This window comes from Sander lucioperca, chromosome 7 (assembly GCF_008315115.2).
Source record: "Sander lucioperca isolate FBNREF2018 chromosome 7, SLUC_FBN_1.2, whole genome shotgun sequence".
NCBI classification, from domain to species: Eukaryota; Metazoa; Chordata; class Actinopteri; order Perciformes; family Percidae; genus Sander; species Sander lucioperca.
This window is the reverse complement of record NC_050179.1, coordinates 9,970,806-9,997,471: the sequence shown is the minus strand read 5'-3', so window position 1 is coordinate 9,997,471 and position 26,666 is coordinate 9,970,806. Positions and strand designations below refer to the sequence as shown.

General features: G+C 39.8%; 1 protein-coding gene across 8 annotated transcripts in view; it reads left to right on the top strand.

Moving 5' to 3' along the window:
- Nucleotides 1–2,618: 2,618 nt before the first annotated feature.
- ano3 (anoctamin 3) overlaps nucleotides 2,619–26,666 on the top strand; it is a 58,291-nt gene continuing 34,243 nt past the window's right edge. For 3 of the 8 annotated variants that reach the window (XM_031282944.2, XM_031282948.2, XM_031282943.2), the window contains exons 1-6: nucleotides 2,619–2,814; nucleotides 22,024–22,230; nucleotides 24,859–24,986; nucleotides 25,153–25,308; nucleotides 25,397–25,497; nucleotides 25,618–25,662. In XM_031282944.2, the coding sequence (XP_031138804.1) occupies nucleotides 2,658–2,814; nucleotides 22,024–22,230; nucleotides 24,859–24,986; nucleotides 25,153–25,308; nucleotides 25,397–25,497; nucleotides 25,618–25,662 (794 nt within the window). In that variant the 5' untranslated portion in view covers nucleotides 2,619–2,657. Of the gene's footprint in view, nucleotides 2,815–5,866; nucleotides 6,130–22,023; nucleotides 22,231–24,858; nucleotides 24,987–25,152; nucleotides 25,309–25,396; nucleotides 25,498–25,617; nucleotides 25,663–26,666 lie in introns of those variants that run through there. The other 5 variants (XM_036002794.1, XM_036002795.1, XM_031282945.2 and 2 more) reach the window with 4 other exon arrangements.

Below are 26,666 nucleotides of genomic sequence, written 5' to 3'. Positions count from 1 at the left end.
ACTTTAATTTTCTAGCTGCAGAAAATATAGTCTCTAGCAAGTAGCAACCACAAGATCTTTTTTTGGAATCGTCAATTTTTGCATGCTGTTTTTACAATGATGGCCATTGTTTAGAATTGTGTTTTTTGCTACTTAATGCAGTTTGGCATATCTCAACATTTATTTCACCTGCAAGAAGCCAACATTTTATTGCACACATTGGATTAGAGGAGACAAGAGTGTTGTGATTTTATGGAGACATTTATGTGGCCTTAAGTGATCACTGCTGATTAATGTAAGCTGTTTAAGTGATGTAAGGCACACAGACCAGGTTGGAGTAGCCATCATGTAATGGAAAAACGGCAGCATAATGCCCTGCAGACTGAATAGACACGCCCTCTAGCTTATGTATTAAGTTGATAAACACTGATGCTCCTTTTATTCAATTAACAAGTTGCTGTAGAAGATGTCTACCTGGCTGCACTCAAACTAAATACATTTTCTCATCAGCTGTTGACATTTCCATATTGCAAAGTGTTGGTGCACATACATTGCTTCTATTATTCCATCTTCTAAGGTTATCAATAAGCCCAAGATGTGTATGTGGCCCTTATTGCAAAGTTTCAATTTAGTCGTGTTAATTGTATTCGCCAGACAGTCTGGCTGTGGTTCCAATTGTATATGCTTGGATAGATTATACCTGTACATGGTTAATGGCATCACACTTTTCTCAACATCCCATCATACATTCATGATTACTTGAGAGAGGAAATAAGTGACCCAGCCTTTGAAATGTATTAGTTTAAATAAATAATCAATGTGCCAGGAAATTCAAGCAGGAAGTACCTGCTCATCAATCGATCTACCTCTTCTCTTTGAAATCCTCAGGACCGTATATTACTGCACTTAGACGACACAGCTGTAATGGACAAAATGGTTTTTGGGGAGAGTAATTTCTCCTGACCAGTTGTCCAGAGCTCTGGTAACCTAGACTACTACGTTTCCAAGTAGTCACTATTAAGTTGTTTAGGTAGGATGTGTTGGATCTGCAGTAATCCCTGTTAATGGTGTATGTCAGTGAAGCCCGCAGGGAGGTTAAACTCTACTTTCACACAAACATATTGTTTCATTTGTATTAAAACACTATCTATTCTTGCCGGCTTAAGTTACACAGCCCTCTGGTAATAATTGCTGTTGCTGTAACAAAGTAAACCATATATCTTTAAAATGTATAGCATTCAATAACGTACAACTGCACACACTAGCATGTCTGTCAGCCATGTGTTGTGTTGTTTTCTCGTGGGCTCATTTGAAGGGAGATGTCGCCATTAAAACCTGTGGAGAATAACTTCTGAGATGTTAAGTACCTCTGAATGTCTCTGAGTCATGTTGTGTGGACTCTGATTGCAGCCCTTCAGCCTTTCCTGTTGGTCATAATGAAGCCTAATGCACACATGAGGGAGGGAGCCCACATCAGCACACATGAAAATCTCTGACTGTAGATGTTATTTTTCCATTGTAAACAAATTAAAATGCATTGTTGTATGCTAACTTGGTTAACCAAGGCAGTGTGACCTGTTTAGGTTTCAAAATGGTAGCCTCCACATTATGTAATAAAGCCATTACTGCAACACACTGACTCAGTGGCTATATGCAAAAATGGTAAATATTAATTCATAATGTGCATAAAGCCATTTTTCTTCTCATTATGCTGATTATTCTCCTTCTTCCATATTGTTAGAGGTGCATTTAACCTAAAATATTGTGTTGGTTGACAGTTTGTCGTGTATGGAAATGAGCTCAAAATGTACTGCATTTATTAAAATCTATCCCAATTGTCATTATTTTACTTTTGTTAAATAAGAAACAAAAATCAGTCGAGATTTTCGGCTAGTAATGCTGGAAAACAAACTCCATGGTAGGGAAGCTTGATTATGGAAAAAATCCCATAATCACAATTATTTTGGTCAGTATTGAAATCTTGATTATTTAACACGATTACTCATTGACTTTTGGAAAGATGCTACATTTATTGAACTTAAAAAAACAGTTAAATAGATCAACAGTGAAAAGACTTTGAACTGTGAAATTTCCATTTCATTTCCGTTTTTCATTCAGAACACAAGACAAAATAAGAGTTTACTTGCAAAACGTAATCTGCAAAATTATTGTTATGGTTGATTACATTGTTTTTGTTCCAGAAATCAATCAAATTTGTTCCTAAACGGTTTAATTTATTAAGATTCAGTGTCTGGTTAGCCTGTATTCTTTATCACACTGGTTTTAACTGGTTTTAATAAAAAAATCTAACCTGATGAGATGAGTTACACGCAGTTGGTTTTGGAAAGCCAGAGGCCTTATTGTTCCCCATTAGTTTCAAGTATCAGTGTAAAAAAGAATTTTAAAGATGCGTTTAAAAATGTATGAGTGCAGTAACACGAGCGGGCTAAGTAAGGAGCTGGACTGCTGTGATGACCTTCAAATTTTACTGATCTGAACATTGAAGCTATTCCATTTTCCCTCTGATAACCTAAGAAACTGGCATCATGGTTTGAGTATGTGACATTCAAGATAAAAGAAATGATAAATATTCTTTAATAACATGATATCAGTACTTTATACTCACACTTTGATCACTTTGTCTATGTTTAATAGGATCATGTCTTCAGGACAACTGTATGTTCCTACCCCTGCTGGAGAGTCGGGCCTCCAGCTCCTCTGGAGCCAACAGGCATGTTCCAACCAATCCCATCAGCCATTCAGTGTCCTGGAGCTCCTCTTGGGCCAACAGTTGCCACTCTGGAGACACAGAAACAGACAGCGACCAACTCTCCTGTAAGTTTGCCAGCAGCACTTGTGACTAAAGGTTTTTAAATGCATTACATCCATCTGAGATCTGCCCATACTTGCTGGGCAAATTTCTGTGCACTTAATGTGTATATAAAGTATGACGTTAATACTGAGAATTTAAGCTAATTCTTTAATGAATATGGACCATGCGCAGTCTGTCCTTGATCTTTTAGTCAATTAGTTAAATGAAATTGGCAAAAGTTTTGACCATCAATTTATCATTAAAGCCATTTATCAAGCACCAAACACAAATATTTTCTGGTTCCAGCTTGCTGTTGTTGGACCACAGTTGTACCATTGTATATTAAATATCTTTTAATTTTAGACTTTTTGTCAGACAAAACAAGCAGTTTAAAGACGTCAACTTGGACGATTGGAAAATGTGATAAGCATTTTGAATTATTTCCTGAAATATTATAGACTAAATCATTTATTGATTAATCAAAAGCATAATTGACATAATAATTGATCATGAAAATATTATGTTGCAGTTTAGACCCTCTGTTAAACTGTTTGCTCTGTACTTTTGAAATAACTTCATCAGCAGATCCCTCAGCTGCGAAGCCTCAGAGCAAGACATCAGTAGTGATTCAGTTGTACGTGTAGACCTAGACGTTAGAGGTCTTTGTCATTCAGGAGCCTCTTGAGCAAGTGGGGACTTCTTTGATTCTTTGAACACAGAACATTTCTATGCAATGAGAGATGTGTTGAATACTCGGAAAGGTAGGACCTACAGCTTTGATTGTTTCTGAATGTGATTAAATATCTCTTCCTTGGGCACCCAGATAGCTCAGTTGGTAGAAGGGGAGCCCATATATAGAGGTTTACTCCTCGAAGCGGGCAGCGGGCCCGTGTTGGACTCCGACCTGCGGCCCTTTGCTGCATGTCATTCCCCCTCTCTCTCCCCTTTCATGTCTTCAGCTGTCCTGTCGAATAAAAGCCTAAAAATGCCCCAAAAAATAATGTCTCTCCCTTCATGTAAATGGAATGCATTTTCCATCACAGATTTGGGGTATTTGTTATGTTTTAATTGTGAAAATTATTGTTTGGGTTTTGATGCAAGGATGACCTGAAAGTTGACCATTTAGTTTGGAGTCTGCAAGACCTGAATCTTGCCAAAAGTAGTTCATCATTGTTAATTTAAATGCATGGCTGAGGTGAATAATGCTAAAACCCTTTGTGGTTCTTAGTCGGAGCTGAGTGCTGACAGCTCATCTTTTTAACCACATGGTGGCAGTATTTTATGTATCCAAACACCTTGCTCCCTCTGCAGAGCAGCCATCTGACCTACATCTCTCAACTAGCAGGCAGGCATGGAAGAGATAACATTTTAAATGGGACTGACCGTATAAGAGCTGCATACTTATTTATTTATCAACCCAGTGGAAGAAATGCATTTGCCTGGTAGTTCAATGACATATTATAGGGGTTGGCACGCACAGCCCTGCCACCAGTTCTCAATAAACATCACACCAGTGGGAGGAGTAAAGGCGTGCAGAGCTGCAAGAAAGCAGATGGTATTCGCATCTATGACAGATGCCAGACTACTCCCCAGAATACCAGCGCAGACAGAGATTGACACACAAAAGTAGGACCACAGACCAATCTGTAACTTGTGTTATTGTGACCCTTTGAAAACTGACTAGGTCACAGCAGTCACTTCAGTGTCTGCTCATAAACAACACAGGGCTTTCCTCCTCATGGGTTTCAGATCATAATTAGAGGCCTGCTGGTCTGTAACTCTGTGTGGTTGACATAGAGATAAGACCAGTGACCTTGCAGATAAACCACAATAAGATCTCTGTTTGGTTCATACTGTGCAATTGAAGACCTAAGGCAAAGCGATAAGGAGACACTAGTGTTTTGATTACATATTCTCACTAAGGTGCAGGTTTAGATACCACATACATTGACTGTGTGATTCATAATAAACTGCCCACTGTTCCATTTTTTCCATCACATATAAATATTAAAAGCTGTGAAAACAACAGTGATGTGCAGGGGATAACGGAGACACATCAGGGCACTAGAGTTAACATCACTAAAATAAATAAACCACAAATGAAAACAAGCTGACAAGAGAAAGAAAGGCAGAGTGGTATAACAGAGAAATATCTTATTTAAGTTTGTTTTTTTAATGAAACTAAATATATGATATTTTATATTGTATACATGTATTGTCCCACATCTATAACCTACAAAAACTCTCAATAACCAATTACAATTTCTTCATCATTTTAGCTGAGTCCCTATGTTGTGCAATAAAGCCAGCATTACATTACCAATTTTAACATTAGACTATCAAACTATACTACCGCAGCCATTTGTATCACCCTGCTCAGTTTTTATGACTGATATTGTAGCTTATAATATTTGTTCCTTAAGAGGTATCCCCCTGCCATTACAGCAGCAGTGTGTCAGCACAGCTGAGCTGTGAACTTCAAGCTATATTATTGATTGTTTTGAGTTTTTCTCACAGCCTCACAGTCTTTAATGCCTGCAATGCAATGTAAGTTTACATGAGGTCCAATCGGTTTAGAAAATCTGATGGCCCTTGTGCATGTGAAATCCTTTTGATTTTTGTTGTTGTTGCAATAATGCATAGTATATACAAATGCTCTTTTTTTTAGAATGACCTTTCAAAGATTTTTTAGTAATGAAGTTTCAGTCTTTTCTTAAAGGCAACAAAATGGCCCGATAAAAAAAAGTTAGTGTAGTAGTTACTGAAATGTGAAGGTGCCATTACATATTCCTTCCAAATGGTTTCAACTAGCACTGACTGCATTATTTTTTAGTTAGCTCTGTAGCAGAACTGTTTTCTTCCTCGTTGATAGTTCATTAGACTACGTGATGCCATAAGGTAGAATAAGCAGCTTTCTGCATCTGACCATTGATGGTCATCAATGCAATCAATTCCTTGTCGGTCCATTTGAGATCTGCTGCCCCTGGTAATTTCCCGCAGTTTATTTGGAGTCAGTAAATCAGGACAGAGGGGGACGTATCCATCTCAGGACCTCCCCTACCGCCCGTCACCATGACAACAGACGTGAATGGTGGTGGTTCTGAGCAGAGGGGGGAGCATGCGGAGCTTAGACAGGTGTTGCTGGGGTTTGCGCATCGCTCGTGAGATCGTTTGGCAGGATGGGAGCTGCGAGAACACCCACGCAACCCCACCATAGTTTCCCATGTATTCTGCCGTTTTGCTTTTCGTAATACGGAATTCAATTAACGCTGGAAACCAACTGAACGTCGCAATGGTGCACCACTCGGGCTCCATCCAGTCCTTCAAGCAGCAGAAAGGTTGGTCACTAATGTGATTATTTCGCGTCCGTTAATGCTTTTTCTTTGAGCTGAGTGTGCTGTGTGTTGACTTTTCTTCTCTAGTTAAATAGTTTTTGATGTTAAATGGTACTCCGAGGTATCGGACCCTCTACTTGCTGTAAGTGTGACGCAGAGTTTGAGGTCTTATTGCTGCCTTCTCTTGGTATGAAGCCTGTTTATGAACCTTGTGCGCGCTGATATTTTATCCACTAGTTTATGTTACATTCACCTAGGTCAATATTTGTTCAGTTGGAGGCTACGTTCCAATGGACGTTAATATTAATAACTAACACCTTAAATATGACTACATTTATCAGTGCTGCACATATACAAGACTTGACCGTTCTTCACAAATGAGGAATTGCAGATCTTGAAAAGGTTCTTTTAGTATCACTTGAACTTGTCAGTCTTGGCAGTCGTGTCAGCTCTCGGGGATCTGCTTAAACATTCACAGCCGTACAAGTGGGCTAGTATAAGCAGTGATTGCATTTTATTGTGCATGTGCTGTAAGAAAAGACAAAGACAAACAAACTGTTCCATACAAATCTATTCAGGAGGATGCAGAATAGTTTCACTCAGGCTTTGACAGTAATCCAAAAAATAAGTAAGATTTCAAGCGGTTAAAGGTTCAGTCAGATTCAGCAGGTTGAAAAAGCAATATGAGACATCCAGTTCATGTTGGTGTCCATTTGGCATCTTTGCGTTTTGAACCGACAATAACCAGATTATGTATCAAACTGTACAGTGAAAGAAAGATAAATGGTCTCTACACATTGGAGCAAATTCTTCAAATCTATAAATAACTACCTATCAAGTCATCAATCTGTCTTCCATTCCAGCTTGATTTCACTGCTGCGGTCCAGTATTGATTAAACTGTAAGAGGGGCTCTTTAGAGAACACTATAGTGATTATTTAATACTTTGTGTTAATTATTCATGTGCTGACTGTCTAAATTTAGAAAAATGGTAGAGAAACTTCTTTTCATGCTGACACTGGCTTATGGGGAGCAATGACCTCTTTTTGTTGAGGTACCGGTCTGAGGAGGATGAAAGGGTCTATCCCCTACCCCTGGCTTCTGATGAGAGGATGCTGAGCTGAGCAGCTAGAAAGTTCATGAGTGAGGGATGCCCTGCTGAAGAGGGTGTTAGCTTATCTGCTGTAGCTCATGTTTCTTTGCTGGTTTTAAGTGTGTAAACAAGCTGAAGGAGATATTACACTTATGGTTTACACTGACAAGAAGCTTTTCTTCTTCTACCATGACCTTATTGCACAATATAGACTGACCACATGAATTCATAATAGTTTGTTTGGAATGTTTATGACCATCTAATCATATTGTTACAATTTGAATTGTGTTCCATGCAGTAATTATTTTTTATTTATATAGTTTAAATATTATATATGACAGAGTGAACCACTTCTTGGATTTCAGTGCAGGTACAAACAGGAAACGCATAGCACAACATGACATCAGATTAAGATCGGACTACAGGCCTGAGGCGCACTCAGTATTTCAGTGATTGCTAAGTGCACCATTACATTGAAGGCAAAGGGGGCGAATGTTGGCTCGCAAAGTCTAATATTCCAATATATTGCACTTCCTCAAACATAATCAAACCCTATGAGATCATTAAATGCTTAGAGCTGAATGTAGCTTTGTGTTCTGTGCACAAGAGGTGAAAAGCTTTTCAAGCATTGCTGGAGCCAAGCCCGCTCTCTTCTTAACTGCAGGTGAGAAAATTAGAGAATTAGAAAAGGGACTGATTATGAAAGAAAATATAAGATGAGGGTATAAATGTTTTTTTTCTTCTTGCTGCCTTGATAAAAAAAATATCACTCAGTTGGTAAAAATTAGAATACAGCTCCATTTGGACAAAGATGACTCACAACCATCTGATTACTTTCCAGGATTTGAGTGAGTTTCAAATCTTCTTTGGCAGAATAATCATAAACTTGTTGTTGAAACTTATTGATACACTGAACACTCAATATTTGCTAGAAAGTATTTGCTTTAAGCATATTGAGATTTAAATGTAACCTAGTTCTACAATCAAATACTTCAGTCTTAAGCAAAGCTTTATTCATGCTTCTACGTCTATTATTCTAGAGCTGCAACAATTAATCGATTAGTCGATTTAAACAAAAATGAATCTGCAACAATTTTGATAATCGATTAATCATCAAAAGTATTTTTTCAAGCAAAAGTGCCAAACAGTTGATGGTTCCAGGTTCTCAAATGTAAGAATTTGCTGCTGTTTTTCTTGGTCTTACGTGATAGTAGATTGTGATGGGCATTTTTTACTGTTTTTCTGGTGTTTTATAGAATGAAATGTTTGGCAGATTGAGTGATAAAGAAAAAAAGAATAGTTGCAGGCAGCCCTATATTATAGTACTGTAGTTCTGACTTCTTTTATAGTTTCTAAAGAATTAGTATTGTTATAGTGTGTGTGTGTGTGTGTGTGTGTGTGTGTGTGCAGTGGCTGTTGAAGGACAGAGTCCTGTCCTCCTGTCCTGACAACACTTTGTGTGTGTGTGTGTGTGTGTGTGTGTGTGTGTGTACCTTTGGTTGTACAGTCCTAAGCAGGCCACCTGTCCTCTTATGCAAGCAGGCAGATGGTTTTATAGATACAGACAATAATTTCAGGGCAGATTTGGGGAGAGCACATATACAGTATCATCTGTGATTTAAACAGGCCGCTGTAGAATATAAGGCAGACATCAGTTTTATGGAAGTTAGCATGCCAGGTAGACAAAGAGATTACAAAATGACAAAACAAAGAGACTGTTTTGTTCTGCATGTGCGTGTATGGTGTTGCAGTTGCTAGCTTTAACACTTCACAGTCTTTAAAATCAGCAGTTGTTTTGTTGCTAGGTTATGAGAACAATGCAGGCAGAAGTTCTGCCAGAGCCCAAAGTTATTGTACAGTTCAATTACGTTTGCAAAACACACTGATTTTGGTGGAGCAAAATGCTTGTGTTTACTAAAGACAGTGCAGTTCATATTCCCTGCTGTGGTGTGTACGCAGGGACACAGCAGAGGCTTTGTGGAAAATCCTATGACGTAGTATAGAAAACACAAGCAATCAGGGGACATAAGATGATAGTGTGACGTTAAAGGAGTGGGGGAAATTAATCTGCTCAAATGATGCAACCCAGAAGTTGTGGCAGTATTGTATAATAAGGTCCTGAACCGTTTAAACCAGGGGTAAAACATGCCAGCTGCTCTGAGGTGTGTTCACGGTCAGGCTGCCGGGCTCAGCTGCACGTGATAGACAGACGACAACTAGCAATGGTGTCTGTGGAGCAAATTATTAGCTATTTTAGGCTGTTTTTACTTTGATATTAAAGTTTAGTTTGTGTTATTCAGTGTCCAATCACAATTACTTCCACTGTTATTCATTGTTATAAAAAAATAAAACCGAAAAATGTCCGAGGGGGTAAATATGATTTATTGTCACTGCATAAAAAGATGTTTTTCTTCGCTATTGGTTAAAAATGGCTAGCTCCTGTATTTAGATGCTGCAATGTTTTAGTTTCAGGTCAAATCAATAAGCTGTTGTGTGATATTAACACTGTATCCATTAGCTACAATATGTTTGTGTCATTATGGTTACTGAAGTCGACTTAACTCAATAGCTAACTAGAAGAGCTCACATTTTATTATTACATCAAACATTGAAACATTGACAGAGGATTTAAACATTTAAAAGCTGTATGTAGCAATGCTTGTGAGTTTTATGTAAAATTATTCGGATTGAATACGTTTTTGTTTGTGGAAAAATAAGACTTTGTGCATACTGTCACAGGGAGTGCAAAGGTCAGAAATGGACTAATTTGATATATTGTGACTTTAAAAATAAATGTGTTAGTGACTTCTTGTTGTGGGGCATTTAAACAAATACTGGTACTTTATTTCTCCCTGTTCTAAATAGAAAATCTTAATTATACTTAATATTCTCCGTGAAATCTAAAGCTTAAAACCTGCAGTCACGGTATTAGAGTTGCTGCATTCCGGTTTTTGAAATAGTTTTGAGTATACTGTTATGTTTCTGAATATACACTATAGTATAGTTAGCTCACCCTCTGTTTCTACCAATCCATGTCAGATTTTGTTAGAGGAACTCGTGGGAACAAAAGTGTTTGTATTTCAACATTTTGTGATTAATCTTTACATTCCCTGGATGGTGAGGTATTCATGCGATCGCAGTGTTTCCCATAGGTTGAGAATTTACTTGCGGTGGTGTGTGGCGCAGGATGTGACGGTGCGGCATGGCTGGGTTTAGTAATAATGAGTTCGGTTTTAAACTAGTCAAACGAAGGTGAAAACAATGACTACACATTACATACATTATCAGATAATTTATAAAGAAAAAACTATTTACATATTAAACAAATTAGACTAAAAGATGATACAGATGAAAATATTGCGACACTATGCGGCATCTGACACAATTTCAGGATAGTTATTAAGGCTGCACGATATGAGGAAAATATGCGATATGCCCTAATGTTGTTGAATATCGCGATAATGATATAACTTGTGATAAATAAACAGATATTATGTAGCCTGCTCAGTTCGGCATTTCTGCTGCTTTCAGTATTTTGCTAAAATACAACAAATTGCTCATTAAATTTTAAACAAATGAGAAAAAGTAAAAAAAAGTGTAGCCATGTTGTGCTTTGTCAATTAAATCAGTTATTTTTTTGTTTTGCCAAATGTTAACGGTTCAGCAGATAAAATACCTGTAATAGGCCTACTGTACTATGATCCATACAGAAAGTTACATGTTATCAATAATATCAATACTGTTCCCTCCTAACTCCTGTTAAATCATATAAGACTTGGGCTATCTAAAGTTAATTCTTGTTAATTTTGTTGGTTAGTTCATTGTTCGTTTTTTGAAGTGTATTTAATCCGTGATTTGGGGATCCTAAACATGCTGTTCTGTGCTACACATGTCCTGTGGCACTCATTTAGCTAGATCTCATCTGAGCAGTCATTCAAACACCTCTGAGTTGTAGTTTAAAATTTTTTGCAGACAATTTAATAAAATTAAGGGTTTTATTCAAGCTCAGGTCCACAAATACAGTTAATGGATACAGGCACGGAGAACTGAAGCCTTGGTTAGCAACCATTAGCTCTGAGTAGAGGTTAGCTCTAGTCAGAGCCAGTTTAGCTCTGATTACCTAGCTAGCTAGACTGCCGCGGAGAGGGGTAACAACAAGACTAATAAATGACGTTCGGGGAGCTTTCACAGCAGCGTGGCCGCGTTGTTTCTAGGGTTTTATTAGTACATTTAATCCCATTGCAAGACCACCAGCAGCATGCTACTACTAATGTAACAATAGCCTCTCTGAGCAAGTGCAACGTTGACGCTGTCATGCATGCACACAACTTCACGAGGGGGAGGTGGCTGGAGGCAGCTGGTCTGTGTGCGCTGTAAAAAATACACCGTTGTTTGGAAAGAAACTTTAATTCGGATTGTATCTACCTGGGCGGGTCTCAATTTACCTGGGCGGTACGCCCAAGTAGAACCTATGTATGGGAAACACTGCGATCGTTACCAGAGATCACTTATTTCGTACTTGTTGGTCAGCAAGAATTATCAGTGTGCCTGAAGTACTCACCATGTAACATAAGATATAAGCTGAATATTCAGTGGCTGCTTATGATACAGTTCTTAATACTCCCTGTGAACTCCACTCCATCTATGTGTTGTTTGATATGGTGCCAGGCGGAGGATGAAACACACTCTAATTGCTTAGAGAAGGTTTCTGGCGAGGCTGCCGGCCTGCCTCAGTCCTGCCTCCTCCTGATCATTTTTGTAAACGCATCGCAGCAGTGTTTTGGACGTGTGTGTTATACCTTTCTTCTTTGCCCACTCTTTTATAGCAGGGATCCCCTGAAATGCACTCTGTAAGGGGAAGGCAGTAATGATGTTTGTTGTGCTTAAAAAGGTCCTGATGTTCCTCAGTTGAAAGCTATGACACTGAAAGTGCTATGGGCTGAACATGGATGAATTATTGAAGGTATAGAATGAGGAAACACAGAGGCATGATGGGAAACTGACCTCAATTCTCTATTTGCTACTTTGTGCAACATCCTTGCAGATACTGTCTCGATTCTTAAAGGTACAATATGTAACTTTTCTGCATTAAAATGTCTAAAAATGACCATACCTATTTTATATATATTTTTGAGTTGTGTAGTTACACTATCCCAAATGTTTCCATCAAATGGCAAACCCAGAGAAATCTGTTATTTTATTTTCAGACACGTCACGTTTCATTTAGTCGCCCGTCAGTGGCGTCATAACCTTTCACCATCTAGTTACTCGTAACTTCCGTCAAAACATGGGCACCCAGATGCTACGTTCGAGAGTAATTGTAAATCATACAATGTCACAGAAAAAAATACTGGTAACACTGCTTTTTCTGCCAAACTGCATCATTTTGTGATTAATTACATGCCACTTTGCAACACAGTAATACAGCAGAAACCTTATTTATTGATACATCAATATTAATCCAGCTTAATGTTACTACAATGTATGTGCTGGTTGACGTTGAAGTAGCTAGCTAACATTAATGCTAGCTAATGCTTGGTGGATAACATCATAGGGTTACAACATTGTTCAACACGCTCATCAAGTTATTAGTAGTATGATTGTTTTGACCATAGATAAAAGCAGCACTGCCCTAACCCACGAATAAGTTCACTAGTAACGTTAACGTTAGCTGTATAGATAGACAATTAATCTAATGCTAATTTAGCCAGCTAGCACACTCTGGTCTGCCTGCTTCACTCCCCCTGCACAAAGAGACATCATTCGGGATGATAGCTGACAACACAGCCAGGACATGTAGCAATAGCTAGTTACCGTTAGCCCCAGTCGGTGCTTACGACGCTAACGGCAGTTTAATGAAGCGTTGGGAAATAGAGAATATCAGACCCAGGCATCCTAGTCACAACATCGGCCATCCATAATGTTAGCTAGCTAGCTACGTCTCCGTAAACGCTAACGTTGTTTGTACCGAAAATCTCCTCCCTGCCGAATTTCTCCCCCCTTCGCGTTTAGCTGTCTTTACAGTTAGCTAGCTACATTAATCCAACAACAGGTGTGTTAAGCACCAAAACGAATAGTTGAGATTACAGAAAAGTGAAGGGGGAGATCGGGCAGCTGGGAGATGTTCTGCTGCTGCACAACAGGCATCGAACATCATCGCCATCGCAGAGATCCCCCCGGCAATCCCCACCCACACCCGTCTCTCAGCCTCGTTGAGTAGCTAGCTAGCTAGCGTTACAACAAACCCCGTCCGCCCGGTAAAATCCAAAAGGTGACATTGACATGTGAAATATACTGTGATAGTGTGGTAAAACCTGCTAACATTAGCCGCTAATGTTAGCTTGCTGGCTCACTAGCTAACTGGTCAGCCAGCTACCAATACAGATTGAATCAAGAAAAACTAAGTAAAAACCAAGTAATTATGTTGGGTAAACTGCAGCTATTTTATTAGCATGACATGAATAAACATTACTAAACGTAACGTGAATAAACTTGAATGGGTAAACTCGTCCGTGAACAGATGCATTCTAATCATAGACTGTATATACAAGATTCTAATCAACGATAGCGTTTAGCAATAAAAACTCCCGTAATTCCACGCAACATCCCTACGTCATCAAACGTCTGTGTTTACAATCCATTGTTTTGGTTGAGAGACCCCTAGCGGCAGAAAGTTACATATTGTACGTTTAAGTTTGTGCACAGTTGTCTCATGGTGATCATGGACAATAGAAAAAGACTAAAAGCAAAAGTAACATTTCTTTTTCACACATACTGGACAGTTTTACCTAATTTTCACGGCATTGTTTTGCTTAATCTGGTATATAACAACTTGCAATTGATCATTAAATCTTTGATTTTAAATTAAATGCTTGTTTAAATGCTTACTTGTTATGACAGAAATATTTAAGAGGAGCATAACGAACGAATAAACACAACCTCTTTTTTCGCTGTTTGTCACAAGCAGCAACATTTTTAGGCAGGTATGCAGTCACAGTGGTATATCCACACACATGCACAGACCAAAAAAATCATTTTAATCTCCCATCACAAGACCGTCATGGACAAGCTGCACAGGAGAGATTTAAATCCCGGATCACGACCTCTCCTGAATCTCGTCCAGCTCCCCCTCAGATGAGCGTGAGTGGGTGTTTGTGAGAGCACACACAGGGATTGTCATCAAGGCCCTGTGTCATGCTGATGCAGAGAAAACTCTGAGGTGTTTTTCCCCATCATCACCTCACAGTGAGCATCCACTCCCTGTGCCTCTTGATCTATTTTTTTCTTTTATTCCTCTCCTGCGTCCCTCCTCTATGTGCACAACTCACAGTAACAGTCCACGGACTCCATACCAAGTGGCGCACACACACACACACACACACACACACACACACACACACACACACACACACACACACACACAGGATTAACTTTCTCCTGAACCAGTTTTAGCCAGTGCACAGCGAGATTAAACACAGGATTTCACATTAAATGAACCCTTTATATACTTATCTAGACTTACACAATGCACTGTCTGGGCAATGATTGTCAGATAATCATTATTATATCTTTAATAGCCACAGAGGCTATTTGTGGGTCTATTTAAAAATTTGAGAGTCATTTGGGACCACCGATCCTCACCCTTACAGGCCCATTAGCTCGCTCTGCTGTGATGTATCATCTCAGACATGTTGAGCCTTGCCGATGTCTGTTGGAATTATCTAGACTAGCTATACCTTTTTTGATAATATATGTACACAGCAGCCATTTTGTATTGATTAGCTTAATGGAGAGAAAAGTGGGCAGGTATATGCAACCACTCTTCAGACAAATCCACAGAGACTGTGAAATTATGGCACTTTAGGCTTCTGGCCTCTTGACTGGAAGCTCACAGCTTGCACTGATTTACCAGCCAGTCATAAAGCATGTTGTTGCTGTGTTCGCTGCTGAGAGAAACAAACCTTCTTGCTCACAAGACCATATAATCTCTGGTTTCTGAAATGGAATTGCAGATGTAATTGGCACATGGCTATTTAATGATAGCTTGACAACCTGCTCAATATTGATTTGAAGTATTGGATTTAATGAAATTGATTGAAATATGAAAAGCAACAAAGGGGAACTGAATGCTTGTGTACACTGTAGAAATAATGAAAGCACTGGGAAATCAGGCTTTGTTGTTTGTTGCCTAAAGACTAGATTAACTTTCTGACATGCACAAATAGATCCATTTAAAGTTTACTGTTGTCGTATTTTACACATTCTCATTGTATAGCTTTTAGCTGGAGCTTAAAACTTTAAAGCAGCCATATTATGCTCATTTTCAGGTTCATAATTGTATTGTAAGGTTGTACCAGAATAGGTTTACATGGTTTAATTTTCAAAAAACACCACATTTGTGTTGTACTGCACCGCTCTCACTGCTGCATATCCTCTTTTCACCTGGTCTCTGTTTTAGCTACAGAGTGAGACCTCTTTTCTTCTTCTTCTTCTGTACTATCTTTGATTGTACTGCACATGTGCAGTAGCTCAGATGTAGATCATGTCAGCTAGCTAGCTCCATAGACAGTAAAAGAAAGGCTGTTTCTACAACTTCGGTCAGTTACAAGGCAGGATTAGCTGGGAGACTTCTAAATGAGGGCGCACATGGAAGTAGTTCTTTTGTAGATTATGGTGAACTTGTGTGTGTTGTAGCAGTGCTTTGCTATTGAAAACGAGGTAGCATGCTAGCGTTAGCGTTAGCATGCTAACGCTACGAGCTAATGGTTGCGGTTAGCCTGCTCGTTTCGGCTTGTGACGTCACAAGCCGTGCCGATTTTGAACAGCTCACCCAGAGTCTGAAGGCAGGACACATTCAGAAACTGCATCTCACTCTAAACAGCATGGATGGATTTTTTTCAAAGTATGTGTGTGGAAGCACCAGAGACACAACATAACACCCCAAATCCCTGAAAAAGTGATTTTTTCATAATATGGGAACTTTAATTAATTTCATAACTGTGGGGCTGCACAGGAAATAAACAGCGTGATCAGTGGTTCCCCTGGGCCCTCAAGTTCACATCTTAAACTGGCTCCCTTCTCACCCGACAGCACTGGGGAATCCCAATGGGATCAATTTCATGAGTGTGGACTCTCAGGATGCAGAGAGTGAATTATCAATGCAGCTGTTTCAGGAAGGTTACTGGGAGAATTCCTTACTAGAGGGGGAAGTAAGTCCCGTACCCATTTGAAAGAGAAGTGCCTTCATTTCATGAATAAACGTCAGGAGCTGCAGAGGGGGAGCTGCTGCCTGGTGTGAAGGTCGGGCACAATGACCGGCTTCAATTGCTGGACATTCATTATCGTTATTAACCTCTTGAGGTTCTCTTCACAATTCATCCTTACAGTATTGTTGAAATAGTCATTCAACAATCTGTCAGCCCCAATATCACCATATTGCTCTTTTATTACCCAAATAACCTTGAAAATGACCTCTGTCGGGCTACGTAACGGTACACGTGAATGCTGTATCTTTGGTAAATTGGTTGCAGCACTAGCGACTGATGTATGTAAATGTTGTGGTGCACCATCATGTGGCTTGTCTTGAGGTATTGAGCTGTGTGATGATGGAGGGGGAGCGCTGATGGTTTTACTGCACTCCACTATGAAGGACAGACATCGCCGCTGTAGCCCATAAAATGGATGGACCAGTTGGTGACTGAAGTGATTTCTCCCTCCCTCCCTTTTTTCCCCACTCACTCCCTTGTCAGTGCATGCACTAGAGCTAATAAGTATTGTAAATAGGTTTTCTTACATTTTATTTTTCTCGCTTCTTTTTGTTAGCCTATTGGACATTTATGCTATTTAAATAAAAAGCAACTCTGGTTTGTTGTTATATTTTGCAAGATAAGATGAGATATGATGTGATAGAAATAATAAGCCAGCCAACAAACACCAAAAACAAAACAATAAAAGCAATAATTTTATGAAAACATGCCACTAGCAGCTTTAAAGGAGAATTCCGGCCAATTTTTACGTTAATCTTGAGCGCTATAAATATGCGTGTACTTTCGTTTGAAAAAAAAACGACCTAAATCGGTGCATGCAACACGGAGTAGCTGCAGCTACGTCTACAAGCTTCCACTGAGCTAAAACAGCAGTTGTCGGGGCAGATTTTAGAGTGCCTTTGTGCCTCTTAACAGACACAAAATGCAATTAAAATGTCTGTGCAACATGAACAGGGCCCTTACGTGACAACAAAATGCGTTTTCAACTCAGACATTGTTTTAATTCACCTACCCTGTCTTGATTCTGCTGGTAGCTAGCTCGCCCTGTTAGCTGCTAGCTCTTAGCTGCTAGCTGCCGTCTGTGATAAGTGTGTTCCGCCAAAATATCACGCAGCAGTTCTGTGTATTTGTAGCTCATCCATTTTGTGTGTGATCGATCTGGTGTTGGTGAGTAGGAGGCTTGGCAGTGTCGATCGGTGTAGTACTTCTCTTAGCCGCGCTAGCAGGTACGACCTTGCTTCTCAGAGCAATCTGTACACTGTTTACTTTTTCCTGCTACACCGGAACTTCAGCGCGAGACTACAGCTAGCCTTCTCTAATGTTTTCATGTAGTTACATAGTCACTGATATGGTCATAACCACTACAGTGCTCAATTACCTATTTTTGAGGGGGAATAAACTTCAAGTTTTCGTCGCGAAGGCATGACCTGTCCTCTGGAGGACATAGCCAGACCACCGGGCGCTCACTGGATTGTTTTCGGGAGCGGGAGGCGACGAAGGCGGGGAGAAATCAGAAGCAAGGATGCCGGCCGGTTGGGCCTGCTAGTGCGGCTAAAACTACCACAGAAATCGACACTGCCAAGCCTCTTACTCACCAACACCAGATCGATCACACACAAAATGGACGAGGTACAAAAACACACGGAACTGCTGCGTGATATTTTGGCTGAACACACTTATTACGGACAGCAGCTAGCAGCTAGCAGCTAACAGGGCGAGCTAGCTACCAGCAGAATCGAGACAGGGTAGGTGAATTAAAACAATGTCTGAGTTGAAAACGCATCTTGTTGTCACGTAAGAGCCCTGTTAATGTTGCACAGACATTTTAATTGCATTTTGTGTCTGTTAAGAGGCACAAAGGCACTCTAAAACTTTCCCCGACAACTGCTGTTTTAGCTCAGTGGAAGCTTGTACATGTAGCTGCAGCTACTCCGTGTAGCATGCACCGATTTGGGTCTGTTTTTTTTTCAAACGAAAGTACACGCATATTTATAGCAATCAAGATTAACGTACAAATTGGCCGGAATTCTCCTTTAACCAGCCAAATAGACCTAGCAGTTCTGGGTTCATGTAGAGTTTACTTTAGCAAGTTACTAACATTCTTACTGCCTAACTATGCATTAAAAATATTATGTAGCTACTTTATAAATATATGAATATTTATGGAGTGTTGCATTAGTGCACAAGTGCTGAAGTTGCACTTGCATTAGATTATTGGCTTCACTTAAGGGATACTCCAGTGATTTTGTGTTTTACTTTCATAAAGTTGGCAGACTCACAAGAGACAGATTTTCAAAAGAATGGTCAAAATGAATGCAGCAGTGGCTGAGACATCCTGTCTTTTAGTCCCTAGTATGGGCCAAGCTCCAGCCCTCCCTGCCTGATTAATGCCCACGGGACATCTTTCAAACTTAAGGGCCTAAGGCCCTCATGTACGTACATTTGCAAACGTAGCGTTATCAGCGCCATGGCCAACCCGCAGAAAGCGCACGCTGTGATACTTCAGCTTACGTCGTATTTACCAAACCTGCAGTTCATCGGGTAATCAGCACCTTTCTCCGCCCACTAAACCCTAAATTGCGCTGTAGCAAAGCATTAAAGCAGCCATATTATGCTCATTTTCAGGTTCATAATTGTATTTTAAGGTTGTACCAGAATAGGTTTACATGGTTTAATTTTCAAAAAACACCATATTTTTGTTGTACTGCACCACTCTTTCTCACTGCTGCAGATCCTCTTTTCAGCTGGTCTCTGTTTTAGCTACAGAGTGAGACCTCTTTTCTTCTTCTTCTTCTGTACTATCTTTGATTGCACTGCACATGCCCAGTAGCTCAGATGTAGATCATGTCAGCTAGCTAGCTCCATAGACAGTAAAAGAAAGGCTGACTTCGGTCAGTTACAAGGCAGGATTAGCTGGGAGACTTCTAAATGAGGGCGCACATGTAAGTAGTTCTTTTGTAGATTATGGTGAACTTGTGTGTGTTGTAGCAGTGCTTTGCTACTGAAAACGAGGTAGCATGCTAGTGTTAGCATTAGCGTTAGCATGCTAACGCTACGAGCTAATGGTTGCGGTTAGCCTGCTCGTTTCGGCTTGTGACGTCACAAGCCGTGCCGATTTTGAACAGCTCACCCAGAGACTGAAGGCAGGACACATTCAGAAACTGTATCTCACTCTAAACAGCATGGATGGATTTTTTTCAAAGTTTGTATGTGTGTGGAAGCACCAGAGACAAAACATAACACCCCAAATCCCAGAAAAAGTGATTTTTTCATAATATGGGCACTTTAAGTACTTGTGATATGATACGGCTGAGTGCAGACTGCGATATTCCCACTGCTGATGCTATGACTGTTTGAAATGATTCTAATGCCAATATTTGTAATGTAGCGAGGAGTTTAACAACTGCTGGATTGGAATGTGAACGCTGAGTCTGAGATTCAATGTCATCTTTGATTTCTTCCATTAACTGTAATATTGCATGGCGTCTGTAACGCTTAATGATTTTGTGTTCACTCAACTGAAAAAGTGTGAATCTTGTGGCAAAAATCTTTTCAGCTCATCTCCTTGACCTATGTCTTCGTCTTGCTTGGATTACTGCTGCCATTTCACCAGGAGGCATGCGAGGAAACCCGCTTGTGGCTGGTTTACACCTGCTTTTAAGAGGCGGAGAATTTTCACCGCAAAATAGAGGCGCGCTGTATTGGGCGGTTTTTGTACATACCACGGAATACATAATTAGGCGCACTTTAAGCTTTCCCTCCCATCTCTTTATGGAAAACTCCCACTTTCCCCTTGACCCTCCCGTGAATGCATATGCATGACACGGAAAAGCACAATTTGCCATTTTCAGTTCCCGCGACAGGCAGTCAAGCGTTAGTACGTGAGGCCCTCAGTCTGTTTGGGTTTTCTGTTATAAATTTGTTGTCAGAGATAAACCTGAAGACATCATCATGGTTATTATCTTAGACTGTATAAAGCTCCCTTCAGAACTGCATTATACAACTGTTTTCACAAGCTGAGTATGGCTTAAAATGAACCCGTGGCGTGGAAAGCCCCTTTCATGCTTCCCTATCACTGGCTCATTCATCAGCTGTTTTGACTTGTATTGCCTCATGCAGTCATACTCATGCAGATGCACAGTGCAGCCATAATGACCTGACATTTCTTCCTGACTACTTTGCCGATACCTTCATGGCAATGCCATTAGCTGCTGTAGGTCGCAGCACCACCCCAACCTCCTCCCTATGTAATACGTTTTTGTTTTTATTGACTTAAGTAAGATTTCATTTTGTGCGTGCGTCCCAGCAGAGCTTCACCAAAGAGCCGAGCCTCATCCAATCCATCCCTTAATGCAAGTGTCTCTCACTAAAATATTAGGGTTGTCAGCGTTAACGTGTTAATGGCGATGCGATTAAGGGCCAAGCATAACGCGTTCATTTTTTTTAATCGCATTAATCACATGCCACCATTTATTTTCTCTTCACCCGGCTTTGCGTCGTGCCTAACAGGCTACTATTTTGACCCTTTGCCATACTTCCTCGTAACACATCCTGCTGCTGCAGGCTGCAGGCATGATGGAGAAAGACAGCAGCAACGAAATTCTGAATAGCGCTTTTTATTTTCCAAACCTCCCAGACGGGTCGAAAGCCATATGCACATTGTGTAAAGCCGAATTAAAATATCACCGAAACACGTCAAGCTTGAGCTACCACCTACGAGCTAAGCATAGTAGTACAGTTAACGTGACTCAGGTTGATGCTAGCAGGCTCAGGCAAAGCACTATTTTGGAGAGTGCTAGTTGCTGACCTGTGAATGAAAAATGACTACAGCTCTTGCAAAATGGGTGGCAACTAACTGCACACCTGTCAGCATCGTAGAAGACTTGGGTCTTAAAGACTACGGTTGGCATGTTCTGACCCGTCTTATACATTGCCGTCGAGGGGGACAGTAGTTTCACGCACGCATACACAGCCTGTACAACACGGAGAAAGCAGCCAAACTGGAACTGCTGCAAAGTGAAGGAGTTACTGCACGCTATATTGACTCTAGGTTCAAATGTGTGACTAGATTCACACATTTTTCTTTTGTTTACAGTAAATAAATAATAAACAAATACAAATCTTAAAATCAAGTTCATAAAGTCACTTTCTTTGCATTCATTTGATTCCCAATCAAGATACACTGGTGAAAATTGCTTTCCATTGTTAATATGTACTTAAAAACAGTTCTGAAATGCAAAATAATAGAATTTTAATCATGTGATAAAACATGCGATTAATCACGATTAACTATAGAAATTCAGCGATTAATCGCAATTAAAAAAATTCATCATTTGACAGCCCTATAAAATATAAATATTTTTTTATCAGAGTAAGCATGCAGTCATATAAACATGATATAAATGTATAAATATGTAATAAAAAAAGTTCAAAATTCAGCTTCAGGGTCTTTTATTTTCCTCTCATTTTTTTCTATAAATGTTTAAAGCGACGACTAGTAAAATTACCCCCACTCTTCCTCTGTCCCTCTCGTCCTCAGGCATGCACACCAGCATCAGCGAGATCCTGAAGGAGAAGAGCCTGAAGCCGTCTCGCCGCAGCCTGCCCTGCCTGGCCCAGAGTCAGACTCATCCAATCAACCTCAACCACTTCCTGTCTGTGCCTCTGAGCCCGGAGCCGAAACCAGAAGTTGAGGGTCTGAGTCAGAGCATCAGCACCTCCTGCAGCCTCCTGCGCCCGCAGACAGGTCAGTCTGCTGAGAGAACTTACTTTGTACTAATGACTTCTGAAACCCATTAGTGGATAAGATGCTTCAGTCATGAGAGAGTGTCTTCAATATGTGTGGATTCTAAAGATTACCGTGGAGGTTTCTGCAGTGGTTAGTCAAAGTAACAAAGACTTAATGGAAAATAATTTTAACTTTGCAGTAAATTACTTATTATAGCAAATTCTGTGTCAAAGGAAGATCGTGTTAGGTTTCATACCAATTAGCAAAATTGCCATATACTAAATACCTTTTATTACCATTAGTTTTAAAGTGATTGGCTTCTATTCCTCTGTTTTGTTTCCCTTAGACAAATGTAAATATTTTGCAGGGTTTTTTTCAGATGCACATGCAAGTTTTGCACATTATTTTGTTCATATGGCCTCCTATGGCTGGAAAATGCTAAATAGCATTGAAGTGGTTTTTCATGATGTGTTTAAGTTATTTTTATACCTACAAGCAGTAGGCCATTTGAGGTGGGATTAACGGGGATGCTATCCACCTTGTTAGCAAATACAAAGACCTTTCACAGCAAATCCACATAATTTCTGTGATGCAAACTTTTATTTCTGTGCATCTTATGTATCGTTACTGGTTACTGCCTCTGTATGATGTGTTTCATTCTCTCCGCACTCTGCACTGACTGTTTTGAATGTTATGCTCAACAGGAACAGAGTTGGTTGCTACACAGATTTTCATGTTAGTGACATTTAATGTGAGTGTACAATATTGATTGAGCAGAATGTGATAATGCTACAGCGCATTTAGAAAACACAGTCACATGTGTCTGGTGCACTTTCAGAGGCAGTGAGATAGTGTTGGAAAAGCTGTTGCAAGGAAACAATACATCACAGTACGAACTGGAAAAAATGCAAATGCCTGTTGGAGAGGGGAATTTATTCAGTCTTATTAATATCTTCAAGAATCTTCAGAGGCCATTGACAGTGAGGGCTCGAGCACATGCAGCACTTCAACATGTTTGTGACCTTGAGACGTCCTTTGCCCGACCCCTTTAGTGATGCAGTTTTAATGCAAATGAGGCAGCACAAGGTGATGTGTTGCTATTTTGGTGAAAAGTGGCTTTTTTTTGTCGTGCTAAAAATAGACATCTGATGAACCGGTCGGTTTTCTCTTGTCCTGAGGAGGGTTCAGACAGGAGAGCGAGGACAGACCAACCAGCTTCCCACCTGTGTACACTGACAGATGTGTTTTGATAGGTCTGAAGTGAATGTACTGCTGCTGGAGACTTAACCCAAAATGTTTAGTTTTACTGTTATTGTACTCATTTTACAGTAGCCTACAATTATGTAATGCAGCACCTTAAACTGGAGACGCTTTAATAGATTCCCATGGCTCCTTGCTGTGTGAAAACGCTTTTGGATTCTTTACAGCGCCCCATGTTGACCAAAGTTCTGACTGAGTCATTTCAGCTTTATCATAATGAAATCAAAAAGCAAGCAGCTATGGCGGCTTTTCACTATTCTGTAAAGATATGGTGATTTCTAAAGATTTTCACTGCTCAGTTGTGATCTTAAAATAGACAGAAGATAAGGATAAGGATTTTCTTCCAATCCCAGCCTGGATCAGGGAAGATGCTGATTAAAATAAAACTCAAGAAAGAAAGTATAAAAAAGGTCACAATGATTTTGCTTTCAAACTTAATTCTTTCTGTCCAAGGTCCCATTATGTGCTAACCCACACTAAAAACAGCACATTATTGTTTAAGACTCTAATTTAACTTCAGTTACTTAATGAAACTGTTACATTTTGATGCTTCCATGATTTCAGTGAAGCAAATTAACCAATGCAGTTTTTTTCCAGACATATTTGTAATAATAAAAAATTGTTGGAATAATTTAGATTTCTTACACTGATTTCAACACAGCAGTATAAAGACATTCTGACTGTAGTCACGCCAAGCTTATTTGATGGTGAAGTAGAGACACATTTGATCAGAGAAATGAGCCAAGCTGTCACACATACCTTGTGCTGTGAAATGATACATCTCTCTATAGCTATAGGGTGTAAACTATGTCATGCAATTACAGTATGCATGCATTACGAGATTTAGACAGATGGATTGTTATACCCACTAAATCTACTGTCCTCCTCTTTGGCAATACATACCACATAGCACTGAAAATGGAAAAGCCATATGTTGTGTTGAAAAAGAGTTATTTCTCGTCAATTAGGCGGACTTCTTGTTTGTGGCAAAGAAAGGCAATCTGATAAGGTTTCAAAACATTGAGCTTCTAGAAAGGGATTTCTTGGTATAGTCTATTGTTTGTTTTGCCTCAGAGTGTGGGTTTAACAAAACTTTATTTTGTTTGTTAGTGGGATGTGTAAAGATTCAGGAAGGAAGGAAATGCGATTGGCCCTCTTTCAACATCGGTGCATGGATTTGTTAAATTGCATTAAGGTGTTGCTCTCAAGCTGGCATCCACATTGAAATTACTTGGATTTAGCTCAGATCTAATTTCAATGTTAGCAATTGGATTAAGTAAAATATTGACTTGAGCAATGACAAAAGACTTAATGCAGATAGGATACTTTGTGGTGCATCACCAGTTGAATAACTGTCTTCATTGATCATACTTTGTCTGTGTGCAGCAGAGGATGGCAAGGATCAGTACGTGGAGGAGTCAGAGGTGACGTGTGAAACAAAACCAGATGAATCATTTCCGCTACAAAAGCCTGTCACCCGTGCTAAACTAGAGGCCTGCACAGATTCACGTCAGGTACCACGCTCCCAGTAATCCATAATTATTGCCATTAATGTTCCCGTTGTTACACTGTCTACACAGTTAATTTTGTTATTGACCCTCTAAGATGCTTCAAACATGATCAGTCCTGTGATTAGCATCCCTGCATCTGAAATTCATATAGGAAATCTTGTTGCTTCAGGGAAAGAAACCAGCTATTTCCTCTGGGCTGTTTTTCCGAGATGGGAAAAAGCGTATTGACTACATCCTGGTTTACAAGAAGTCCAGTCCACAGGTGGAAAAGAGGTGCACCTTTGAGAAGAATTTACGGGCTGAGGGTCTAATGCTGGAGAAGGAGGTACAAATAACAAAGTTTGGTTTTAGAAGACTTTCATTTCCTTGATTTCTCAACTCAGTTCTCAAAGTCCTGTGTTTCTTTCTGAAAGCCCTCCTTGACGAACAACGACATCATGTTTGTGAAGGTCCATGCTCCTTGGGATACACTTTGCAAATATGCAGAGCAGATGAACATCCGAATGCCTTTCAGGTAACCGTAGTTAGATAAAAAAATATTGAGCTTTAAACTCTGTAAAGTGTGATGCTCAGTTTTTTTCAGTGGCTGGCAACTTCTTCCAGTTTTTCTGACTTCTTTTTTTTATTCTTTAAGGAAAAAATGTTACTTTACGGACTGGAAGAGCAAAACCCTGGGCAGGTAAGTAGATTTAAGGTATTGGATTATTTTTCTCTGTTGCTCTGTGGGGACAGGAAGCTGGATGCTTCACTGCCTCTAATGAAATTCGTGAGCAGCACAGCTGCAGGGCTTGAGCCGTAATGTGAACTGTGGATACTGTTTTAAGACTAAAGTTATCAGTCACCTCAGTGAGAAACTCCAACAGAGAAAGTTTGAGTCAAACTGTCATTGTGCTTTTTAAACCCATCCACTGAGTGAATATGAATTAGTCCAGGACTAATCAACCCTTTAAACAGACTGTTACTAAATAAACGGTATGTGTAAGGTCTGGGATTACATTTTAAATTGGAAAGTCACCCCCTGTGTCAGCACTAACTGACTAGTAGCAATAACTGAAATGGTTAGAGAGTCGTCAAGAGACTGTTGCAATGTTTGTTTACATTAATGTGATTAATTAAACTTTCCAACCTTTTCAAAAAGCACAGCATCCTGCACGTCAGGCACTTTGTTGAGAGTACAATACTGTAAACTTGACGGTGCTTTTCTATAAAAAATTGTAATACTTCAGTCAAGTAAATGGAGCTGCACAGGCTGATTAGCATACTATTTTTAGAGAGATGCACTCGCACTTTGATGTGATGTTCAAGAGTTGCCCAAGCTCTGCACAGAACTCCAAATTTCCATCTCACTGGAATTCAGATAGAAACAGTCTAACAACATATCACTGAAATACTTTTTATAGCAGCATCTTTTGATTGAACTTTGGTTAACATACTGCATGTGTATTTTAATTATGTGTAGTATACAAACCCTCTTTTGCTTTAAAGTTACAATCTCGAATATCTGTTTCGTTCCCTTTGGTGCCACCTATGGCGAGAAGCGGTAATTGCAGGTGTGTTTTTGAATCTCACTTTCACTTGTTTTTTTAATTTTCATTGTCTGTAGTCATCGTTCTCTTCTTTGTTTGTTCGGCCATAGTGACTGTTTTCTCGCAACGCTAGCAGATGCTGCGTTCTAGACACAAT